Source organism: Pongo abelii, chromosome 16 (genome assembly GCF_028885655.2).
Source record: "Pongo abelii isolate AG06213 chromosome 16, NHGRI_mPonAbe1-v2.0_pri, whole genome shotgun sequence".
NCBI lineage: Eukaryota > Metazoa > Chordata > Mammalia > Primates > Hominidae > Pongo > Pongo abelii.
Window position 1 is genome coordinate 45,990,280 of NC_072001.2, and position 21,610 is coordinate 46,011,889.

General features: G+C 38.0%; 1 protein-coding gene across 1 annotated transcript in view; it reads right to left on the reverse strand.

Moving 5' to 3' along the window:
• UBR1 (ubiquitin protein ligase E3 component n-recognin 1) overlaps positions 1–21,610 on the reverse strand; it is a 155,920-nt gene that overhangs the window by 112,965 nt on the left and 21,345 nt on the right. Inside the window, exons 4-7 of the mRNA XM_024232699.3 lie at positions 18,563–18,641; positions 12,815–12,925; positions 8,634–8,764; positions 5,721–5,859 (exon numbers count right to left, since the gene is read on the reverse strand). Coding sequence (XP_024088467.2) covers positions 5,721–5,859; positions 8,634–8,764; positions 12,815–12,925; positions 18,563–18,641 — 460 coding nt within the window. The remainder of the gene's footprint in view (positions 1–5,720; positions 5,860–8,633; positions 8,765–12,814; positions 12,926–18,562; positions 18,642–21,610) is intronic.

Genomic DNA, 21,610 nt, shown 5'->3' on the forward strand with positions numbered 1-21,610 from the left:
GTATACAGTACAATACTGTACATATATGTATATATGTGTACATATATACACATATATATACACACACACCACATATACCATATACATGTCATATACTTGATAAAATATGGATAAACTTTGAGGACGTATATATTAAGTGAAATAAACCAGTCACAAACAGACAAATACTGCATGATCTCACTTGTATGAGATATTTAAAATAGTCAAGCTCTTAGAAAGTAGAATTGGTGGTTGCCAGGGGATAGAGGGAGGGGAAAAGGGGGAATTGTTCAATGGATATAGTTTCAGTTTTGCAAGATGGAAAAGTTCTAGAGATCTGTTGCACGACAAGATAGTTAACACTAGTATACGGTACACCTAGAAAAAGATTAAAATGGTAAATTTTATGTTATGTAGATTTTACCACCATTAAAAATGTTATTGATTGACTAAATGGAGATGGGGTCTCACTCTGTTGTTCAGGCTGGAAGGCAGTGGTGTGATCAAAGCTCACTACAGCCTTGAACTCCCAGGCTCAGCCTCCTAAGTAACTGGGACTACAGGAATCCAACAAAAACAACCTTTCTTAATGACCAAAAAATACGGGGGTGGGAGTAGATCAACTGAAGGGAAGCAGTGTTTTCAAAATACGTGGGCATTTCTTTCCTCTTCTCTTCCCCATACTCCCAATTCTGATTTCCTAGGCTTGGGCTGGCATGTCTACTCTGAAAAAAAAAATTCTTTCCAAGTGATTTCTAATAGGTTACCTTTATCCTCATACTGTAGCTGAAAACACAGAACTACAAGTGTATATCTTTAAGGGTTTGTAAAACAGACTAACTGCAACACAGTTTCTTCTAGCCTAGGAGTACATTTTTCACCTCAATTGGGTGTACAACATTATCTCATGTCCTATTTTACCTTTTGAATAATCATTTATTAAAAAGCTTTTCTTGCAATCACCATCACCTTATGGAGCCTTAGGACCCCAAAACAAGACAACCTATCAGTAAACAGATTAGCTGTAGCTACAGGCCTTCTCCACTTTGACTACAGAGGAGAGCAGTAACAGGAATAAAGGCTAGGAAGAGATAGGGCAAACACTGGGAGACACAGATCTTTCCATTCCACATGAAAACCGACAAAGCACAGCCCCACGCTTTCCCAAGCCGATTCTTCTCCTGGGACACCGGTTTATCCTACTGGTATGTGTCTTTTCAGAGTCCTACAATCATGATAGCTCACAGTAATCCTACCACAATAATATATCTTGATATCTACCAAGATTTTCTCTTATAATCTGCAATATTAACCTTGTACATAAGATGGCAAAAATGTGACCCAGGAGCCAAGTGCAGTGGCTCATACCTGTAATCCCAGCACTTTGGGAGGCCAAGGTGGGTGAATCACCTGAGCCCAAGACAAGTGTGGGCAACATACTGAGACCCTGTCTCTTAAAATAAAATTAATTTTTTAAAAATATGAACTTAAAAAGCGCACCATTACACCTTTAAATTTTTTCAGAACGCCTGTTTCTTTTTTTTTTTTTTTTTAATTATTATTTTTTGAGATGGAGTTTCATTCATTGTTGCCCAGGCTGGATGCAATGGATGCAGTGGTGTGATCTCGGCTCACTGCAACCTCTACCTCCTGGGTTCAAGTGATTCTCCTGCCTCAGCCTCCCAAGTAGCTGGGTTTACAGGCATGCACCACCACGCCCGGCTAATTTTGTATTTCTAGTAGAGACGGGGTTTCTCCATGTTGGTCAGGCTGGTCTCAAACTCCCAACCTCAGGAGATCCGCCCACCTCAGCCTCCCAAAGTGGTGGGATTACAGGCATGGGCCACCATGCCCGGCCTTTGAAGGCCTGTTTCTCTCATAAGAACAGCAGAGAATAATCCTTTGAAGGTAGATTCAATCTGATTCATCTTGGTATTTCCTCAAAGTGCTTTAATAAATGTTTAGGGAACTCATTTAGAGTACCACATTTTAAGAAAATCTTTTTTTCTTAAAAAACTATTATTTACCAGGGGGAAGAGGTGGAGAGAAGGAAATAGAGCTTGATGGGTATGAGGTTATTATCATAGGACAGTTGAAGAAAACAGAGGAAAGCAAACATAAGAAATTACAGTTTTTTTAAACTATTTGATGGGTTGCCATCTGAAAGCAAAAGAAGAGCTTTTCTGGTTTGTTCTATAAGAAATTAGTCTGAAAACACATGGAGGCAGATTTTGGCTGAAAACAGGAAAAAAATTTTTCTAAGAATGAGAGTTGTCCAACAAGCAAAGCAGTCAGAGAAACAAACTTTCTAAGTGCTAAAAGCACAAGTTAGAGGACCAGGGATATTGTGCTCTCAATACAAGGATGGCCAATTTCACTTGTTTTTCACTGTTTCCTATCTTACATCTTTTTTTTTTGGAGACAGAATCTCGCTCTGTTGCCCAGGGTGGAGTGCAGTGGTGCAATCTCAGTTCACTGCAACCTCCACCTCCCAGGTTCACACAATTCTCCTGCCTCAGCCTCCTGAGTAGCTGGGATTACAGGCATGTGCCACTATGCCCGGCTAATTTTGTATTTTTAGTAGAGATGGGGTTTCACCAGGTTGGCCAGACTAGTCTCCCGACCTCAGGTGATCCGCCCGCCTCAGCCTCCGAAAGTGCTGGAATTACAGGCATGAGCCACCACACCCGGCCCTATCTTACATCTTTATCATCAAACAGGGTCCTACTAGGACAAAAACAAAAGGCTCCATTTTTCTCCTAAGAAGGATATTTAAAGATTGTCTTTTAAGGTCTTTGTGATTACAGCCACCTAACGTTTTCTGAATGAGACACGGTATAAATATATATTTAATAATTGTTGTGAAAATCTAACATCCCAAGTAGATTTTACTTTGTACAACTAGTACTGTAGTTGAAAATCATAAGCCTGATTAACCTTTAAAGTTCCTTCTATGACCTATAACTACAATGTAGCAATAGTAATATAGGTATTGACATCTGATCAAATGTGGTACCATTCTGAAGGACTAAAAAATGTTTGCTAAATACCCCATTTCACTTTCTTTTTCTTCTATTATTTTCTGTCTTCTTTTCCTATCTCTATTCTTTTTGCCTTTTCTTTCTTTGCCCACTTTTCTCTTTCTTCCTCTGATTGGTTCTCCTTTCCTATTCTCTTCCTTTCCTCTTTTTCTCCAACTTTTAATTTCCAGGGTACAAGTGCAGGATGTGCAGGTTTGTTACATAGATCAACGTGTGCCATGGTGGTCTGCTGCAGAGATCAACCCAACACCTAGGTATTTAAGCCCAGGATCCATTAGTGATTCTTCCTGATACTCTCTCTCCCCCCATACCCCCGACAGGCCCCAGTGTGTGTTGTTCCCCACCAAGTGGTCATGTGTTCTGATCATTCAGCTCCACTTATAAATGACACTATGCAGTGTTTGTTTTTCTTTTCCTGCATTCGTTTGCTAAGGATAACGGCTTCCAGCTCCATCCACATCCCTGCAAAGGACATAATCTTGTTCCTTTTTATGGCTGCATTTCTCTAATGATCAATGATGTTGAGCTCTTTTTCATGTTTGCTGGCTGCATGTATGTCTTCTTTTGAGAAGTGTCTGTTCATGTCTTTTGCCTACTTTTTGGTGAGGTTGTTGGGTTTTTTTCTTGTAAATTTGTTTAAGTTCCTTGTAGACTGGGTACTAAACCTTCATCAGATGGACAAATTGCAAAAATGTTCTTATTCTGTAGGTTGTTCACTCTGATGATAGTTTCTTTTGCTATGCAGAAGCTGTTTAGTTTAATTAGATCCCATTTGCTAATTTTTGCTTTTGTTGCAATTGCTTTTGGTGTTTTTGTCACGAAATCTTTGCCCATGCCTATGTCCTGAATGGTACCGCCTAGATTTTTTTCTAGGGTTTTATAGTTTGGGGTTTTACATTTAAGTCTTTAATCTATCTTGAGTTAATTTTTGTATAAGGTATAGGGAAGGGGTCCAGTTTCAACTTTCTGCATATGGCTAGCCAGTTATCCTAGCACCATTTATTGAATAGGGAATCCTTTCCCCATTGCTTGTTTTTACCATGTTTGTCAATAATCAGATGGTTCTAGGTGTGTGGTCTTATTTCTGAGTTCTCTATTATGTTCCATTGGTCTATGTGTCTGCTTTTGTACCAGTACCATGCTGTTTTGGTTACTACAGACTAGTAGTATAAAGTAGGGTAGCATGATGTCTCCAACTTTGTTCTTTTTGCTTAGGATTATATTGGCTATTTAGGCTCTTTTTTGGTTCCATTTGAATTTTTAAATAGTTTTTTCTAATTCTGTGAAGAACATTAATGGTAGTTTAATGGGAATAACATTGAACCTATAAATTACTTTGGGCAGTATGGTCGTTTTCACAATGGTGATTCTTCCCATCCATGAAGATGGAATGTTTTTTCCCATTTGTTCGTGTCCTGTTGAGCAGTGGTTTGTAGTTCCCCTTGAAGAGGTCCTTCACTTCCCTTGTTAGCTGTATTTCTAGGTATTTTTTCTCTCTGTAGCAATTGTGAATGGGAACTTGTTAGAAATGAAGAACTGAACTGCATACCTCATAGCAAATCAGAATTTGCATTTTGTTTTGTTTTAGTTTTTTTGTAGAGACAGAGTCTCTCTATGTTGGCCAGGCTGGTCTCAAACTCCTGGCCTCAAGCGATCCTCCTACCTCCGCCTCCCAAAGTGCTAGAAGTACAGGCATGAGCCACAGCACCTGGCCCCTAGAATCTGCATTTTTAATAAGATCTATTCATGTGAACATTAATCTTTGAGGAATGCCATTCTAACCAGAATTCTTATGTACTCAGAATGGGTTACCAAGATATTGATCCTCTTAGTTTTCCAGGTATAAACACAGGTTTATGAAACAGAGATAATAATATGAGTATCAATCTCAAAGAGTTGACTTATGGCTATAGGGCTTAAATGAGATATTACATATAAAGTATACCATGTTTGACATATGTAAATACTTCGTAAATGTTAGCTATTATTAGCTGTTCGTACCCTTTTGTTTTTTTGACTTCATTTGCTCTTTCATTAATAATTTGCGATCACATAAGCTATACATACGAAACACAGAGAAAGTTAACCACCTATTCTAATTCTATATTAAACCATGTGTTTTTAAAAAGTACATTAAAAATGAAAAAATTAAATGACTAATGTCATGCTATTTCTTACTCTAGATTATACTGCACCCAAGGGCAGGGATGAGGTTAATATTCCTTTTATATACTTATATTACTTGAAGAACCCATTTTGCTCTGGATGGATGTTAAATAAACTGAGCCATAGAATTAATATTACTCTAAAAATAATTTAAATAAATCATGTTAAGACCTCAGAAATTATCAGCTTTTCATAATTCATACACCTATTCATTCATTCAATAAATAATTCAATAAATATTCAATAAATAATTATAGGACCAGACTAAAGTTGAGATGACATTCTTACCTACGCTTTGCCAAATAAATTCAGTAACTTTCTAATTATTTAAAATAAAAGATGAAAGTTATAAATAGTTATTTAAAATTATGGTACACACACAAAACTGAAGTTCTAACCAATTTACCTAGGATGTAAGGAATAAATGGAGAGGATGGTCAGACCTAGCACAATACTGAGCAAGGGCTCAGTCAACACCTGGCTGCCAGGAAGCTGATAGAAAACAGAAACGTAATTCAAAAGGAGACCACAAACCTCTTTGTCTATGGCAGTGGTATGCAACTGGGCCTCTGCGAGCTCACAGTCAAGAGCTCTTTGTAGGCTGTATATGACGTGGTCATATGAATGGTGTTCATCATTGAAAAGGACACAATAGTATCTTTCATTTTTCTCTCTGTTAGAAAAAAAAAACATATATATTTGGATACTACAACAAATAAAGGAAAAGTAAAAAAAAAAAAAAAAAAAAAGACAAAATTAATATATAACATCTGTGTAATTTCCAACCTGTGGGAAAGTAACACCATAAAATATAGAATTTGATTTTTTTTTTTTGAAACAGGGTCTTACTGTCACCCAGGCTGGAGTGCAGTGACACAACCTCGACTCACTGCAACCACTCCCTTCCAGGCTCAAGTAATCCTCCCACCTCAGCCTCCTAAGTATCTGAGACTGCAGGCACGTGTCACCACAGCCAGCTAATTTTTGTATTTTTTGTAGAGAAAAAATACAAAGCATTTTTCTGGAGAAAAATGCTTTGCCATTTTCTCCAGGCTGGTTGCAAACTCCTGAGCTCAAGCAATCCGCCTGTTTCGACCTCCCAAAGTGCCAGGATTATAAGCATGAGTCACCACGCCCAGCCCAGAATTTGATTTTAAGTGGTATAGTGCCATCACTTTTTAAAACTCTGACAAAAATGTTTCCTTTTCCATGTTTTTCCCCCAATTTTTCATATTACTTTCAAAAGTCTCAATTCAGTGACCGTATGTTTTTGGGGTTTTTTTTGTTTTGTTTTGTTTTAGATGGAATCTCACTCTGTCACCCAGGCTGGAGTACAGTGGTGCAATCTTAGCTCACTGCAACCTCCGTCTCCCGGGTTTAAGTGATTCTCCTGTCTCAGCCTCCTGAGTAGCTGGGATTACAGGTGCCCACGACCACACCTGGCTAATTTTTGTATTTTTAGTAGAGACAGGGTTTCACCATGTTGGCCAAGCTGGTCTCGAACTCCTGACCTCAGGTGATCCGCCTGTCTCGGCCTGACTGTATGTTTTTAATACTATCCTTAACTCTTGCTTATCTCCTATTCTGACAAAAGGAGACAGGCCTCAGGCTCAGAACCTTGAAGCAAGCAATGATAAATAAACAGATTTTATTAACATTTGGTTTTTATTGAATTTATTTTTGTTTTTACTTTCTATTTTAAGTGATACTGGTATTAATGTACATTTAAGTTAGTTTTAAAAAGTATACAGTACAGACTTAAGCGCCAGCACTGCCATTTTGGCAACAGGACCTTAGACAGGTCACCTAATCTTTTAATCTTGCTGAGATGACAGTGCTTTTTCATCTCCAAAAAGAACATAATATCTACATTCAAGAGTGTTATGAGGATCTCACAAGATATGTAAAAACAGCTGCCACGGGCTACATATATGTTCAGTATTTTTTTTTTGAGACGGTCTTGCTCTGTCGCCCAGGCTGGAGTGCAGTGGCGCAATCTCGGCTCACTGCAAGCTCCGCCTCCTGGGTTCACGCCATTCTCGTGCCTCAGCTTCCCAAGCAGCTGGGACCACAGGCGCCCGCCACCATGCCCAGCTAATTTTTGTATTTTTAGTAGAGACAGGGTTTCACCATGCTAGCCAGGATGGTCTCGATCTCCTGACCACGTGATCCACCCGCCTCGGCCTCCCGAAGTGCTGGGATTACAGGCATGAGCCACCGTGCCCGGCCTATGTTCCCAGTTTTAAACAATATATAATATACTTTTACAATACACTCAATTGATCCTCAAAACTCTGAGGGGCATATTTTCTCAGCCCTCTTATGTTTTAGAAAACAGAGACCTAAAGGGGTTAAAAGGCCAATATGTCATGGTCACAATGCCAACAGGCAGTGAGAGGGCCTAGAACTCAGATGTGTGAACCCAAAGACCCGTGCTACCCACATACAAAATGACACTCAAGCAATCCTCATTTTTTTACGGGCAGATGGCTCATATTATGTTAACCAACATAAAGTGACTTAAAAGGTTTAACTGACATTAACACCTGTTGGAAATTAACATATTTGTGGATGCAGTTTGTCATGACATTTATTTCCCCAAGTGATTCTTAGCCTAATAAGAGTCAAAATAGTACATTTAATGTCTCTATTGATTAGAATTCTTAACTTCTTTCTCCCTTTAAAACAAAACAAATGAAAATAGCCAGTAAACTCAGAGAATGACTATTTAGATTTGGGCTGCAATTTTGTGAAAATCCTAATATTACACAGGTAGAAAAATTCTCACACAACTCAAAGTTATCTTCATATGAGGTCCAGAATTCCTCTTTGCATTTGTAAATTAAGAGCAAATATTACTGTCACTGAAAGACTTATGGCTACCAGAAATTGCTGAGTTCTAGCTAAAAAAAAAAAAAAAAAAAAGCTACATCCCTATAATTTCAATAATCCCAGATACCACCAAGGCACACGAGAAAGGGCCATTTCCTCATTCCCATCCAACTTTTCTTGATCAGGACAAGAGCTAAAAACCTGGGCTAAATGGAGATACACTGTTCCAAAGTCCCTATCTTTGTTAACGAACCTCCTGAGGAAACTGGACATTAGTCCAGGCCAGGATCAAACTGGGCAATTTACTTACCTAGTGGGATGAGAGGCTGCTAGGTCCTTATAAATCATTTAGAACAAGACCCCAAAAATGTTGACTTTTTTTTTTTCCTAAAATTCAAAGCTCCTGATAGACTACTCTTTTGGCTTAGATGCTGGATGGTGCCTAGCAAAGTATCTCATACAAACAGACATTTTGAAATATTCCCAAGAGATAAGTCACTAAGAATTTTTCATAATGATAATTAGGCAGTAAATAACAAAAACAATTATCAAACACACATTTTGCAATACAAATAACCATCACTAAAACTTGTTCCATTTGACAGTTTTCCCCACCTTATCTGGAGTTCAGGAGGCAGTTCTTTTTCCTCTTCCCATATAGTCATTTCTACGACGTATTTTATCACTGAAGGAAATATTTTCCTGGCTTGGGCAATTACCTCTTCATTCAACGGACAGCGTGAATTCTATAAAAAAGCCGAGAAAAACATACTAGTCAAGATTGTATACAAATAAATGGATAAGGAAGGTAATGTTAAGTTAAAATAATCACTTTGCTGAATTCATTACAACATCGTCCAGGAATGAATTCAAGTTGAGCTCAAGAGGGTTGCTATATATTTAGATCAGTTAAGCTTAACCCCTTGTGGCCAAGTTGGTGTTACTGATGACAGAAAGGAGGCAGAACCATGGAGTCTCCCCATTAGTGATATACTCTCTTATGAATGTTCCTACCTGCCTTTCTGAGTAGCTAATTATGATGATATCACATAACAACTGTTTATCCCTTATAGCTTACAAAGACTTTTCTCACAACTTGTTTCCCCAGATCCTCATGGCTCTCTCTAAGGCAGAACAGGTATTAATGACATTGAAAAGAAACGGAACCCAGCCAGTCACAGAGGGACAAATACTATACGATTCTGCTCATATGAAGTATCTAAAGTAGTCATAATCATAGAAGCAGAAGATAGAAAAGTGGTTGCCAAAGGCTGGCGGTAGGCAGAAGGTTGTTTAGTGGGTATAGAGTTTCAGTGCCACAAAATGAAAAAGTTCTTAAGATCTGTTACACAACAGTGTGAATATACTTACTACTACTGAACTCTATATCTACACTACTGAACTATATTGTTAAAAACAGTTAAGATGATAAATTAATGTCATGTGCTTAACCATAAAAAAAAAAAAGATAAGGAACCCATCTAAGATCACAGAGCTTACAAATAGCAGAAACATGACTAAAATCTGGGTCTTTTGACTCCCACAAAAAAGCAATGTTCTTTTCATTACAAAACATTAATAAAAAGCTTGTTCAAGCCAATGAGTTATAAAATCCATTTGAATGCTCCATATCATAAGCCACTAGGTAATGCAAACCCATATCACAATGAGATACCACTTCACAACTACCTAGGTGGCCATAACAAAAAATGCAGAAAACAACAAGTATTGGCCAAGATGTAAAAAATAATGTAAAAAGATCAGCAAGATTGCAGGATACAAGATAATGTTACAAAAATTACTTGTATTCCCCTCCCACCTCAGCTTCCTGAGTAACTAGGACTACAGGCATGTGCTACCACACCTAGCTAATTTTTAAATTTTTGTAGAGATGGGGTCTCCTGGCCTCAAGTGATCCACCCACTTCAGCCTCCCAAAGTGCTGGGATTACAGGCATGAGCCACTGCACTCAGCCACCATAATAAGCTTCTCATACGATATAAAATGAAGTACATAGTTTTAACATCTAAAAATCAATCAATGTAATACACCATATAAATAGAATAAAAAATGACTCTTTATGGATTCTTTAGGATTTTTCATATACAAAAATCACTGCTGCCCAGGTTGGTCTCTAACTCCTGGTCTCAAATAAGCCTCCTGCCTGAGTCTCCCAAAGTGCTGGGATTACAGGCGTGAGCCACCAGTTGTGTGTATTTTATGGCCGAAGATGTGTATATTTTATGGTTGTAATTGGTAAGACAGACTGGTGTCTATAAAATCATGTCCTCTGCAAAGAGAGCTAGTTTTACTTCTCCCTTTCCAACGTGGATGCCTTTTACTACTTTTCTTCCCTAAATTCCTTGGTAGAACCTCCAATACAATATTGAACAGATATAGCAAAAGCAGACATCCTTGTCTTGTTTCTGACTTCAGGGGGAAAACATCCACTGTTTCAGCATTAACTATGATATTAACTGTGAGTTTCCCATAGATGTCCTTTATCAGGTTGAGGAAGTTCCCTTCTAAGTTTGTTGAAATATTTTTATCATGAAAGGGTACTAGATTTTGTCAAATGTTTTTGCTACATCTACTGAGATGATAATGTGGTTTTTATTATATTTATACGGTGTATTACATTGATTGGTTTTCAAATGTTAAAACTATGTACTTCATTGTGTATCATATGAAAAGCTTATTATGCTGGCTGGGCGTGGTGGCTCACACCTATAATCCCAGCACTTTGGGAGGCCGAGGCAGGTGAATCACTTGAATCCAGGAGTTCGAATCAGCCTGGCCAACATGATGAAACCCCATCTCTACTAAAAATATAAAATTAGCCGGATATGGTGGCGTACACCTATAATCCCAGCTACTCTGGAAGCTGAGACATGAGAACTGCTTGAACCCAGGAGGTGGAGGTTACAATGAGCCGAGATCACACCACTGCACTCCAGCCTGGGCGACTCTGTCTCAAAACAAAAAAACAAAAAAAAAGCTTATTATGCCGTATCACTTCATTGTTAATGATAACGTTAATATTAATGACTGATTTTAGGTGATAACAGTATAACTCCATTGTAAAGTTTCAGTTTTTTTCCCTTATGACTAGCAAATAATCAATAATTTAGAAGTATGTAAATGTAAATACTGTTCCTCATCAACCTAAGTCTTAAGAATTTTAGCATCCTTGTCTGAATCAAACGTTTCCTTATGGTTGACAAAATGTTGATTTTTCTAGTTCTATCATTCCTTGTCTATTAGCTGGCATTTCTCTAGAAAGAAAAGCTTTTCCTAATGAACTAGCGATACTTGGTTACCATGAAATACAATTCTTATTGAAAAGGCAGGATAAGTGCTTACTTCATTCCCTTTACCAATTTTAATAGTAAGAAATTGATAGTACAGCTACTTGTCATTGTGAGAAACAGGTTTTACTTCATCTAGCTCTCATTTAGGTTTCATTAGGAACTCACGGATTTTTATATATTCAATGTGATTCAATCAATTATATTGGTTATTTATTGTTTTTTCTTTTGATGCTTCAATTATCCAAGTAAGGTCAATGTGAACCATTTCAAGCTGGGCCCTGCGTTCTTTTGCATGAGCTTGCCTTATACTTTCCCTGACCCAGACCAGGAACCAGGTATTTCTGACAACAAGTGTTATTGCTGTAAGAGCGGAATGGTACTTAAAAGATCAACATATGTGTCCTACAGGTGTTTGCTGCTTTAGGGATATCCACAACAGTTTAAAGAGCACAAAAACTATTTATTCCTTGAAGTTGTGAAATAATTCATCTGTAAAACTTCTGAACACGGCATTCTGGGGCAAGTACTTTCTTGTGACAATTTTCTGAATTTCTTCAATGTAACTGACCAAGTTTTCTCTCTGCTTTCTAATAAAAATATTGCCCTCTATACTATCTGATAAGATAATCCATTTTCAAGTGTAATTGCACAAAATCATTAAAAGAGTACTTTATAATCCTCGTGATTCCTTCTGTATCTGTGATTCTATGGTTATTTCCCTATTCTCATTTCTAATTGTCTATATCTGGGCTTGCTCAGACTTCTTTATTTCCTTGACGGGGATGTATCCATTTAATCTAATTGACATTTTATTTAAGAAAAGCAATTACTGAATCTATATATCAGCTCTACTCTTCTAATTCACTATATGCTACTCTTATCTATTAATAATTACTTCCTTTTGTTCATTGAGGCTTATATGTTGTGTACTATTTTCCTTTTTGAGACAGAGTCTCACTCTGTCGCCCAGGATGGAGTGCAGTGGCATGATCTTGGCTCACTGCAACCTCCACCTCCCAGGTTCAAGTGATTCTCATGTCTCAGTCCCCCTGAGTAGCTGGGATTACAGGTGTGTGCCACCACACCTGGCTAATTTTTGTATTTTTAGTAGAGACAGGGTTTCATCATGTTGGCCAGGCTGGTCTCAAACTCCTGACCTCAGGTGATCTGCCCGTCTCAGCCTCCCAAAGTGCTGGGATTACAGGCGTGAGCCATAGCGCCCGACCTGTGTACTCTTATGTATCAAGTTGATTGCTTAACAAAACATATTCTGAATTCATCTTTTCATTGTAAATTCATTCTCTCTTTAGAGACATTATCAAATCCTTAACTTCTTTGGAGCTGGAAAAAAAAACCTCCTTACACTTAAATATGAGAATAAAAATCTCAGGGTTCTAACTGGAATCTATACACATAACATTTATTCTTATCTAATCTCAGCAAACTTAAAATAGTTAACAATTTTTAACAAAATAGCATTCTTACCTCTTTTATAGTACCTGCTCTTCCAGGTTCATGATTTACACAGAAAGGGCCAGTTTTCCATGCCTCTGTGTCTCCACAGTCACAGAACCCTCCTCCAGTAGAAGTATGCATCTGATAAAGGAAAAATGAGTTTGTCTTGATTTCAAACATTTTACTAAGCATGAAGAATGATAAAGATGACTCAAATAATAAATGCTCACCAATACTCCAAGCTTAATTGAGTTCAATGTAATATTAACTGGATGTAACAAAAACCATTTTTTGATTAGTTACCTAAAAAACAAACCAACAAACCAAAAACTTCCAAATTCTGAATACTTCATCATAACAAAAATGAACTGCCAAAATTGATAAGCTTTTGAAACATAACTAATTTTTAAATAACAGTTGTTTAAATTTTGACTAATGGAGAAGAACAGATTGCGAAGTGTGCGAAAATAATCTATACAACACCTAGAATTTTTGAGTGATAAGTTTTGTTTTTTTTTTTGAGATGGAGTTTCGCTCTTGTTGTCCAGGCTGGAGTGCAATGGTGCGATCTTGGCTCACCGCAACCTCCGCCTCCCGGGTTCAAGCGATTCTCCTGCCTTAGCCTCCCAAGTAGCTGGGACTACAGGCATGCACCACCACGCCTGGCTAATTTTGTATTTTTAGTAGAGACGGGGTTTCTCTATGTTGGTCAGGCTGGTCTCAAACTCCCGACCTCAAGTGATCCACCCGCCTCAGCCTGCCAAAGTGCTGGGATTACAGGCATAAGCCACCATGCCCAGCCTGATAAGATTTTTTTAATTAAACAAACTTAAAAAATTCATTATGATGATTACATAGTACTTAAGAAATGTATAAAGTATTTTAATTTACACTAATGTCCCATAGCAACTAAAACTTATTTATAAACTTTATCCTTTCAGTGTTGCTGAAAAAAAATTATCCAAAATATACTACCTCAGGTAGAGGATGATGGCAACAACCTGCTTTTGAATCTTCCCCAAAACTTCCTCCAAAACATAAAAAGAATAAGGAGAACACTAAAACCACACATTATCCATACTTTCAGCATTTACTAGGAGAACAACAAAAAAAATACCACAATGTTCATATGACGTACTCCAAAAGAATTCCCATTGCCTATCCCTTCAAGCCTGTGGGTGCAGATGGCAAGAGAAGGGAGCTTAAAAGACTCCATGAAGAAGTGCAGAGGTGCAGAGGACTTAGAAGAAACACTGCAACACAGAAAAAAATCACCCCCAAAAGAGAAAGCCCAATGCTAAGGGATGAAACCTGAACATGAGTTGGGACTTGATTCACAAGGAAAGTGAGCAGAACCAGAGGTGGCAACCTCAGAGAAGCAGTACTTTTGGAAGAAAATCAGATACATTTTTACAGAGTGGAAACCCCTAAAGATGTGGCAATGAAGGAAAAAGGGATATAAGGGAAAATTCTATAGAAAGGAGAGAGAAACAAGACATGCCAAACCCTCCCTTCACATCACCACCACTAATATCATCAACAAAAAAAGAAATTACACAGAGAATGGAAGAACTGACAGAAGGGAGCACTTGTAACCCTTGAGCATGAAATGAGAACGAACAGAAAAAGCAGCCCATATTCACATAAACATGTAAAAATTAAAAGGGGGAGCTGCAAAAATGCAAATAAGAGCCAAAACCCAATCACAAAGCTAAAGAAAACTATAACACAATGCTCCAAACTCAATTACATAGAGTCAAAGAAGAATTTGGTGATTATGACTTGAATCAGATTAAAACACCTTTTATCAGAAATAGAAAAACTGGCCAGGCACAGTGGCTCATGCCTGTAATCCCAACGCTTTGGGAGGTTGAAGCGGGAGGATCACTAAAGGCCAAGAATTTGAGATCAGCCTGAGCAATAATACAGCAAGATCCCATTTCTACAGAAAATTTAAAAATTAGCCAGGTGTGGTGGCATGCACCTGTAGTAAGTAATACAAAAACTAAAAACAGAAATGGACAAAAAAGCAGGAATAAATGAGACTTAATTGAACTCAGGAAAAAAAAATACAAGAAGATGAGAAAATCATGCCAGAAATGAATTTTACATTACAAAGTGTCCAAAATATAGACTCAAATGAAAAGTTAATGAATAACATTGAAGCAAAGCAGGAATACAAGAGAATAAAAATGAGATGAAGTAAAAAGTAGGATAAGAGAGAAAGTCATTGAAATGGTGGACAGGCATAAGAAAGCCACTATAACTGGAGTCACTGAAGAAGAAAATCAAAACAATGGAACACAGCTAACATTTAAAACCACAGACCAGGCACAGTGGCTCATGCCTGTAATCCTACACCTTGGGAGGCCGAGGCAGGAGGGCTGTTTTAGCCCAGAAGTTTGAGACCAACCTGGGCAACACAGTGAAACCTCATCTCGGTTAAAAAAATAATCGAATTAATTAAAATGTAAAAACAAATTAAAAGTAAGACTATAAACTAAGAAAACTTTCTAGAAATAAAAGAACACCTGAATCTGTACACTAAAAGGGCCCATGAATTCTTGAGTGACTAATCAACTCCAAAATATATCCCAGTAAAACTATTTGACTTTAAAGATAAAAGTCCTGAGGGTGGCCAGGCGCAGAGGCCCACGCCTGTAATTCCAGCACTTTGGGAGGCCGAGGCAGGCGGATCACGAGGTCAGGAGATCAAGACCATCCTGGCTAACACGGTGAAACCCCAACTCTACTAAAAATACAAAAAAAATTAGCCGGGCATGGTGGTGGGCGCCTGTAGTCCCAGCTACTCAGGAGGCTGAGGCAGGAGAATGGCGTGAACCCAGAAGGCGGAGCTTGCAGTGAGCCGAGATCGCGCCACTGCACTCCAGCCTGGGTAACAAAGCAAGACTCCGTCTCAAAAATAAATAAATAAATAAATAAATAAATAAATAAATAAATAAAAGTCCTGAGGGTATTCAGGCAAAAGATGAGATATCATAATGACAAGAAAATCAGACTGGCATTAGACTTCTCAGTAACAACATATGAAACAATAGCAGAGTAGTATTTTTAAGTAAAGAAAATGCAAACTAAGGATATTATTTCCAGCCAAGCTATAAAGGTCTGATTTTGAACACGTCAGGACTCAGGGAACACTACACATGTGCCCTTCTTGAGGTGTCTATTTGAGCAAGAATCAGCAAACTTTCTGTATAAAGAACCAAACAATAAATATTTTAGGTTTTGCAGGCCACATAGCCTCTGTCAAATTACTCAATGCTACTGCTGTATTGCAGAAGCAGCCACAGATAATACAAAAGTGAACAAGCATGGCTTTGCTGCAATAAAACTTTATTTACAGGCACTGAAATTTTAATTTCATATAATTTTAATGTATCATGAAACATTTTTTTAAACTAACCATCTAAAAATATAAAAACATTCTCAGCTGTTTGAGGCCATACAAAAATAGTGGGCCAGATTTGACTCACAGGCTGTGGTTTATCATTCCCTTCCACCATCATCCCCCAGCCACTAGCAACCACTGATTTTTTTATTGCCTCCACAGTTTTGTCTTTTTCAAATGTCATACAGTTGGAATCATACAGTATGTAGCCTTTTCAGAATTGTTGCTTTCATTTATCAGTATGTACTTAAGGTCCCACCATGTGTTTTCATGACTTGATAGCTCCTTTCTTTATAGCACTAAGCAATATTCCATTGTATGTATGTAGCACAGTTTTTCCATTCACCTATTGAAGGACATCTTGGTTGCTTCCAAGTTTTGGGAAATATGAAGAAAGCTGCTATAAAACATTCACTGGCTGGGTGCAGTGGCTCACACCTGTAATCCCAGCAATTTGGGAGGCCGAGGTGGGTGGATCACTTGAGGTCAGGAGTTTGAGACCAGCCTAACATGGTGAAACCCCGTCTCTACTAAAAATACAAACATTAGCTGGGCATGGTGGTACACGTCTGTAATCCCAGCTACCTGGGAGGCTGAGGCAGGAGAAATGCATGAACCCAGGAGGCGGAGGTTACAGTGAGCCAAGATTGTGCCACTGCACTCCAGCATGGGCAACAGAGCTAGACTCCATCTCAAAAAAAAAAAAAAAATTTCGTGTGCAGTTTTTTTGTATGGACATAAGTTTTCAATTCATTTGTGTAAATACCAAGGAGTGCTGTTGTTGGATCATATGATAAAAGTATGTTTACTTCTGTAAAAAACTGTTGAATTATCTTCCGAAGTAGTTATACCATATTGCATTTCCACCAGTTATAAGAGTTCCTGGCCAGGCACGGTGGCTCATGCCTGTAATCCCAGCACTTCGGGAGGCCAACGTGAGTGAATCACAAGGTCAGGAGTTCAAGACCAGCCTGACCAACATAGTGAAACCCCCATGTGTATTAAAAATACAAAAATTAGCCAGGCGTGGTGGCGCGTGCCTGTAAACCTAGCTACTCAGGAGGCTGAAGCAGGAGAATCACTTGAACCCAGGAGGCGGAGGTTGCGGTGAGCCGAGATCGCACCATTGCACTCCAGCCTGGGAAATAACAGCGACACCCCATCTCAAAAAAAAAAAAAGAAGAGTTCCTGTTGTTCCACATCCTCACCAGCATTTGGTGCTGTCAGTGCTTTGGATTTTCACTGTTCTAACAGGTGTATAGTAACATCTCATTGTTTTAATTTGCAATTCCCTAATGACAAATGATGCTGAGCATATTTTAGTGTGTTTACTGACCATTTGTATATATTCTTGATGAAGTATCTATTCAGATATTTTGTCCATTTTTTAAAGGGATGGTTTTCTTACTCTGGAATTTTAAGAGTTCTTTGTATAATTTTAGCACTGGCCTTTTTTTAAGACATATGTTTGGCAAAGATTTTTTGCTCAATCTATCTCTTGCCTTTTTATTCTCTTAAAGATCCATATTTTTTAATCCAGTAATTCCACTTCTGATAACCTATCCTAAGGAAATAATCCTACATATAGAAAAGTTATTCACACATAAAGGTATTTACTGTAACACTGTTTATCATTTTAAAAAAACTGAAACCCAAATAAATACCCCAATAATAGGTAAATTATAAAAATAAAATATGGTTAAATATTATATACACATGTTCTTTAAAAAGCGCAATGTATAATTTTATATATTTTGCTTTTTACAATTAAAAGTATAACAAAATTTTATTTTTATAACTCCACAAACTTCCTTTGAAAACTACATTTTTCCTGATTAAAAGAGACAGTTGCAGAAATACACTCTTTTTATAGCTCATTTTTCTCATCTAACAACATGAAAAAAACATTTCTATTAAAAACAATCTTTACCAGTAAGTGTATATTCATTTCTATGTATGTATTTTTGAGAAAGAATACACAGAGGTTTACTGTAAGTTTTTTTTTAGCAGTAAACTACTGAAAGGCTAGAGATCACAAAGAAGGGTCATATTACACACTGTAGAGCAAAGAGCTCAAAATTTTGTTTGTTTTCTTGTTCTCAAAAGTTGTTATGGACTATTCTGCAACTGAAGGTTTATCTTGGTCCTTTCATCACATAATATCTGATCTTGAGTCTCCCTAAAATTACTCTTTTTTTCTTTTCTGTAAAGCAACACACATCCCTTATCTCTTCCAATCTTTTCTTTAAAATGGCTATGTTCACATATCAGAGCTGTTATAGCAGGAATGTGAATACTACTCAAGAATTTGGACTAGATGGCCATCAGATTCCTACTTATTCAGAGGTTTTATGGTTATATTTTCATACCTTGTAACGATGATTTTTATGAACACTATTCTGGAAGCAGTCCATACAGAGTACACATGTTGGATCAATTGCACAGTCCCTGAAAAAGATTAGAAACCAGATTCCAAGATTTAGATGACTCCCACTGATGCTCAAGGTATGACTATAATATAATGTGAACAAGTTTCCTGTATGGTACACAAACTGAATATGAAAATGCTTCAAAAACTGAATTGTTAAAATGTTTTGAACAAAGATAATATTGCTAACATAACTTTAGTTTCATTTTAGCCACACTTAACTGTGTAGGTCTGGATGTTTGGTTTTCTTTCTGAAATCATTCTCATAACTTTGGGCCTTGACCTGGTTTCGAACTGTTAGATTACAATTCAAAAATAGTTTTGTAAAAAATAATCCACTTTTTCCATTAACTACCATCATCACATCCTATTACATAAACAAATATATTTTACAAAAGCTGATTGCTCATTGTTAAATGAGGCTTGGATAAAGACAAAGTTCATTAGAATGCAAGCAACATAAGGGCAGGGATTTTTATTCATCGTACATTGAAGTGTCCCAAACACCTGCAATGGTGCCTGGCATATAGTGGGTACTTAATATTCATTGAACAAATGAAAGAAATTCAATCCCTCTTCATCTCTCCCTTAATAACAACTTCTTAAAATGTATTGTTTTATTTAACATTTTGGAGGAGACATTAAGAACAATATAAATTAGTGCAAAGTGCAGGATTATTATTTGTTTTTCTTTTGAGACAATCTCACTCTGTCACCCAGGATGGAATGCAGTGGAAGGCAGTGGCACAATCACAGCTCACTGCAACCTCAGCCTCCCAGGTTCAAGTGATTCTCGAACCTCAGCCTCCCAAGTAGCTGGGATTACAGGCATGCGCCACCACACCCAGCTAATTATTTGTATTTTTAGCAGAGACGGTGTTTCACCATGTTTGCCAGGCTGGTCTCGAACTCCTGACCTCAAGTGATCTGCCCACCTCAGCCTCCCAAAGTGCTGGGATTACAGGCGTGAGCCTCTGCGCCCGGCCAGGATTAATTTTTTAAATATCTTATTTAGAAGAATTGAAGAGATAAAACTGGGGAATTTTAAAAAGATTTTAAAAGGCTGGCCAGGCTTGGTGGCTCACACCTGTAATCCCAGCACTTTGGGAGGCCAAAGGTGGGCAGATCACCTGAGGTTGGGAGTTCGAGACCAGCCTGACCAACATGGAGAAACCCCGTCTCTACTAAAAATACAAAAAATTAGCCAGGCATGGTGGTGCATGCCTGCAAGCCCAGCTACTCAGGAGGTTGAGGCAGGAAAATTGCTTGAACCTGGGAGGTGGAGGTTGCGGGTGAGCTGAGATAGCGCCACTGCACTGTAGCCTAGGCAACAAGAGCGAAACTGTTTCAAAAACAAACAAACAAAAAAAACAACAGCAACAACAACTTAAAAGGCTAACAGGAAATACAGGTTGTCTAATAATATTCTGTAAAATATATATGATCTATAGACCTATTTAGAGTAGGATTTTTCAACCTTAATACTACTGACATTTTGGGCCAGATAATCATTTATCGGGGATGAACCAGACTGTCCTGTTAATTAGGATGTTTAGCAGGAATCTTGGCCTCTACACACTAGATGCCAGTACCTTCATCTCCAGTTGTAACAATTAAAAATATCTCCATGAAACTTTTGGAGACCTGAGGTCTGCAAATGTCTAGTATGCTTTAATTGAAACTGATTGGGCTTTAGCTAAAAATATGTGAGAATATAAATGACCCTTACTATGGTATATAGCAACATGGTACACAAAATGCAAAGACCATTTTTTTTGTTTGTTTTTGAGATGGAGTCTCGCTCTGTTGCCCAAGCTGGAGTGCAGCGGCACAATCTTGGCTCACCGCAACCTCCGTCTCCCAGGTTCAAGCAACTCTCTGCCTCAGCCTCCCGAGTAGCTGGGATCACAGGCACCCACCACCACACCTGGCTAATTTTTGTAGTTTTAGCAGAGACGGGGTTTCCCATCTTGGCCAGGCTGGTCTTGAACTCCTGACCTCGTGATGCACCCGCCTCGGCCTCCCAAAGTGCTGGGATTACAGGCGTGACCACAGCGCCTGGCCGAGGCTATTTTTTTTTCCCTGAGAAAAGAACAGGATAAAGAAAGATTGTATGTTCTAAACAACTGTTAACTGTACATAAACCAGTCAGGCCTAGAATTATAAGGAAGTAAAAACAATTCTCTGTATTTATAAAGTCTAAAACTTTACACTCCTAACCTAAACTAGCTCTAATAAAGAAGGAAAACTAAATTTCAAATTTCAGGCAGAGGTAGGGAGTAAAAACATTCTCTGTGCTGTCACGAAGTTTAAGGCACTGCTCTCACAAAGAATAAAAAGCCTAAAGTTGCTTTCAGTTTCCCTACCACTGGCCTCTTCTATTCAACTAAATTACAACTGTTTCTACAGGTTCAAAATCCCTTATGCCAGACTCTGAAATCCAAATAGCTCCAAAACTGAGAGGTTCTGGGATTTTTGTAGGTTTGGCAACAACTCTGACTTGGTGGCAAAAAATTACTTTAAATGACATGAGACTACAGGCATGATTTATACTACTTGTTATGAATATTCACAGATTTCTTAAAGAAAGATTGTGTTTGATTACAGTGTCCCGCCCTGACTCTGCTGGGAAAGTATTCAGAATTCTGAAATGGCCCCAAACAGTTTCAGGTAAGAGTATGCTGGATATATTATGAACAAGGCAAAAATCTATCACTGACATTCTGTTGGAGAACAGGAAGAAACAGTGAGCACTATTTAACTGGAAGACATATATATTCAGAAACAAGCTGTACTAGCAAAAACTACACTATAACAGTATAATAAAAGAAAGTTAATAAGATTAAATGTATTACAAATAGCAATAAACCAAGAAAAGTACATCATGAAATAGATACAAAATACCAAGACTGTAATACTTGGCCGGGGCACGGTGGCTCATGCCTGTAATCCCAGCACTTTGTGAGGCTGAGGCATGTGGATCACTTGA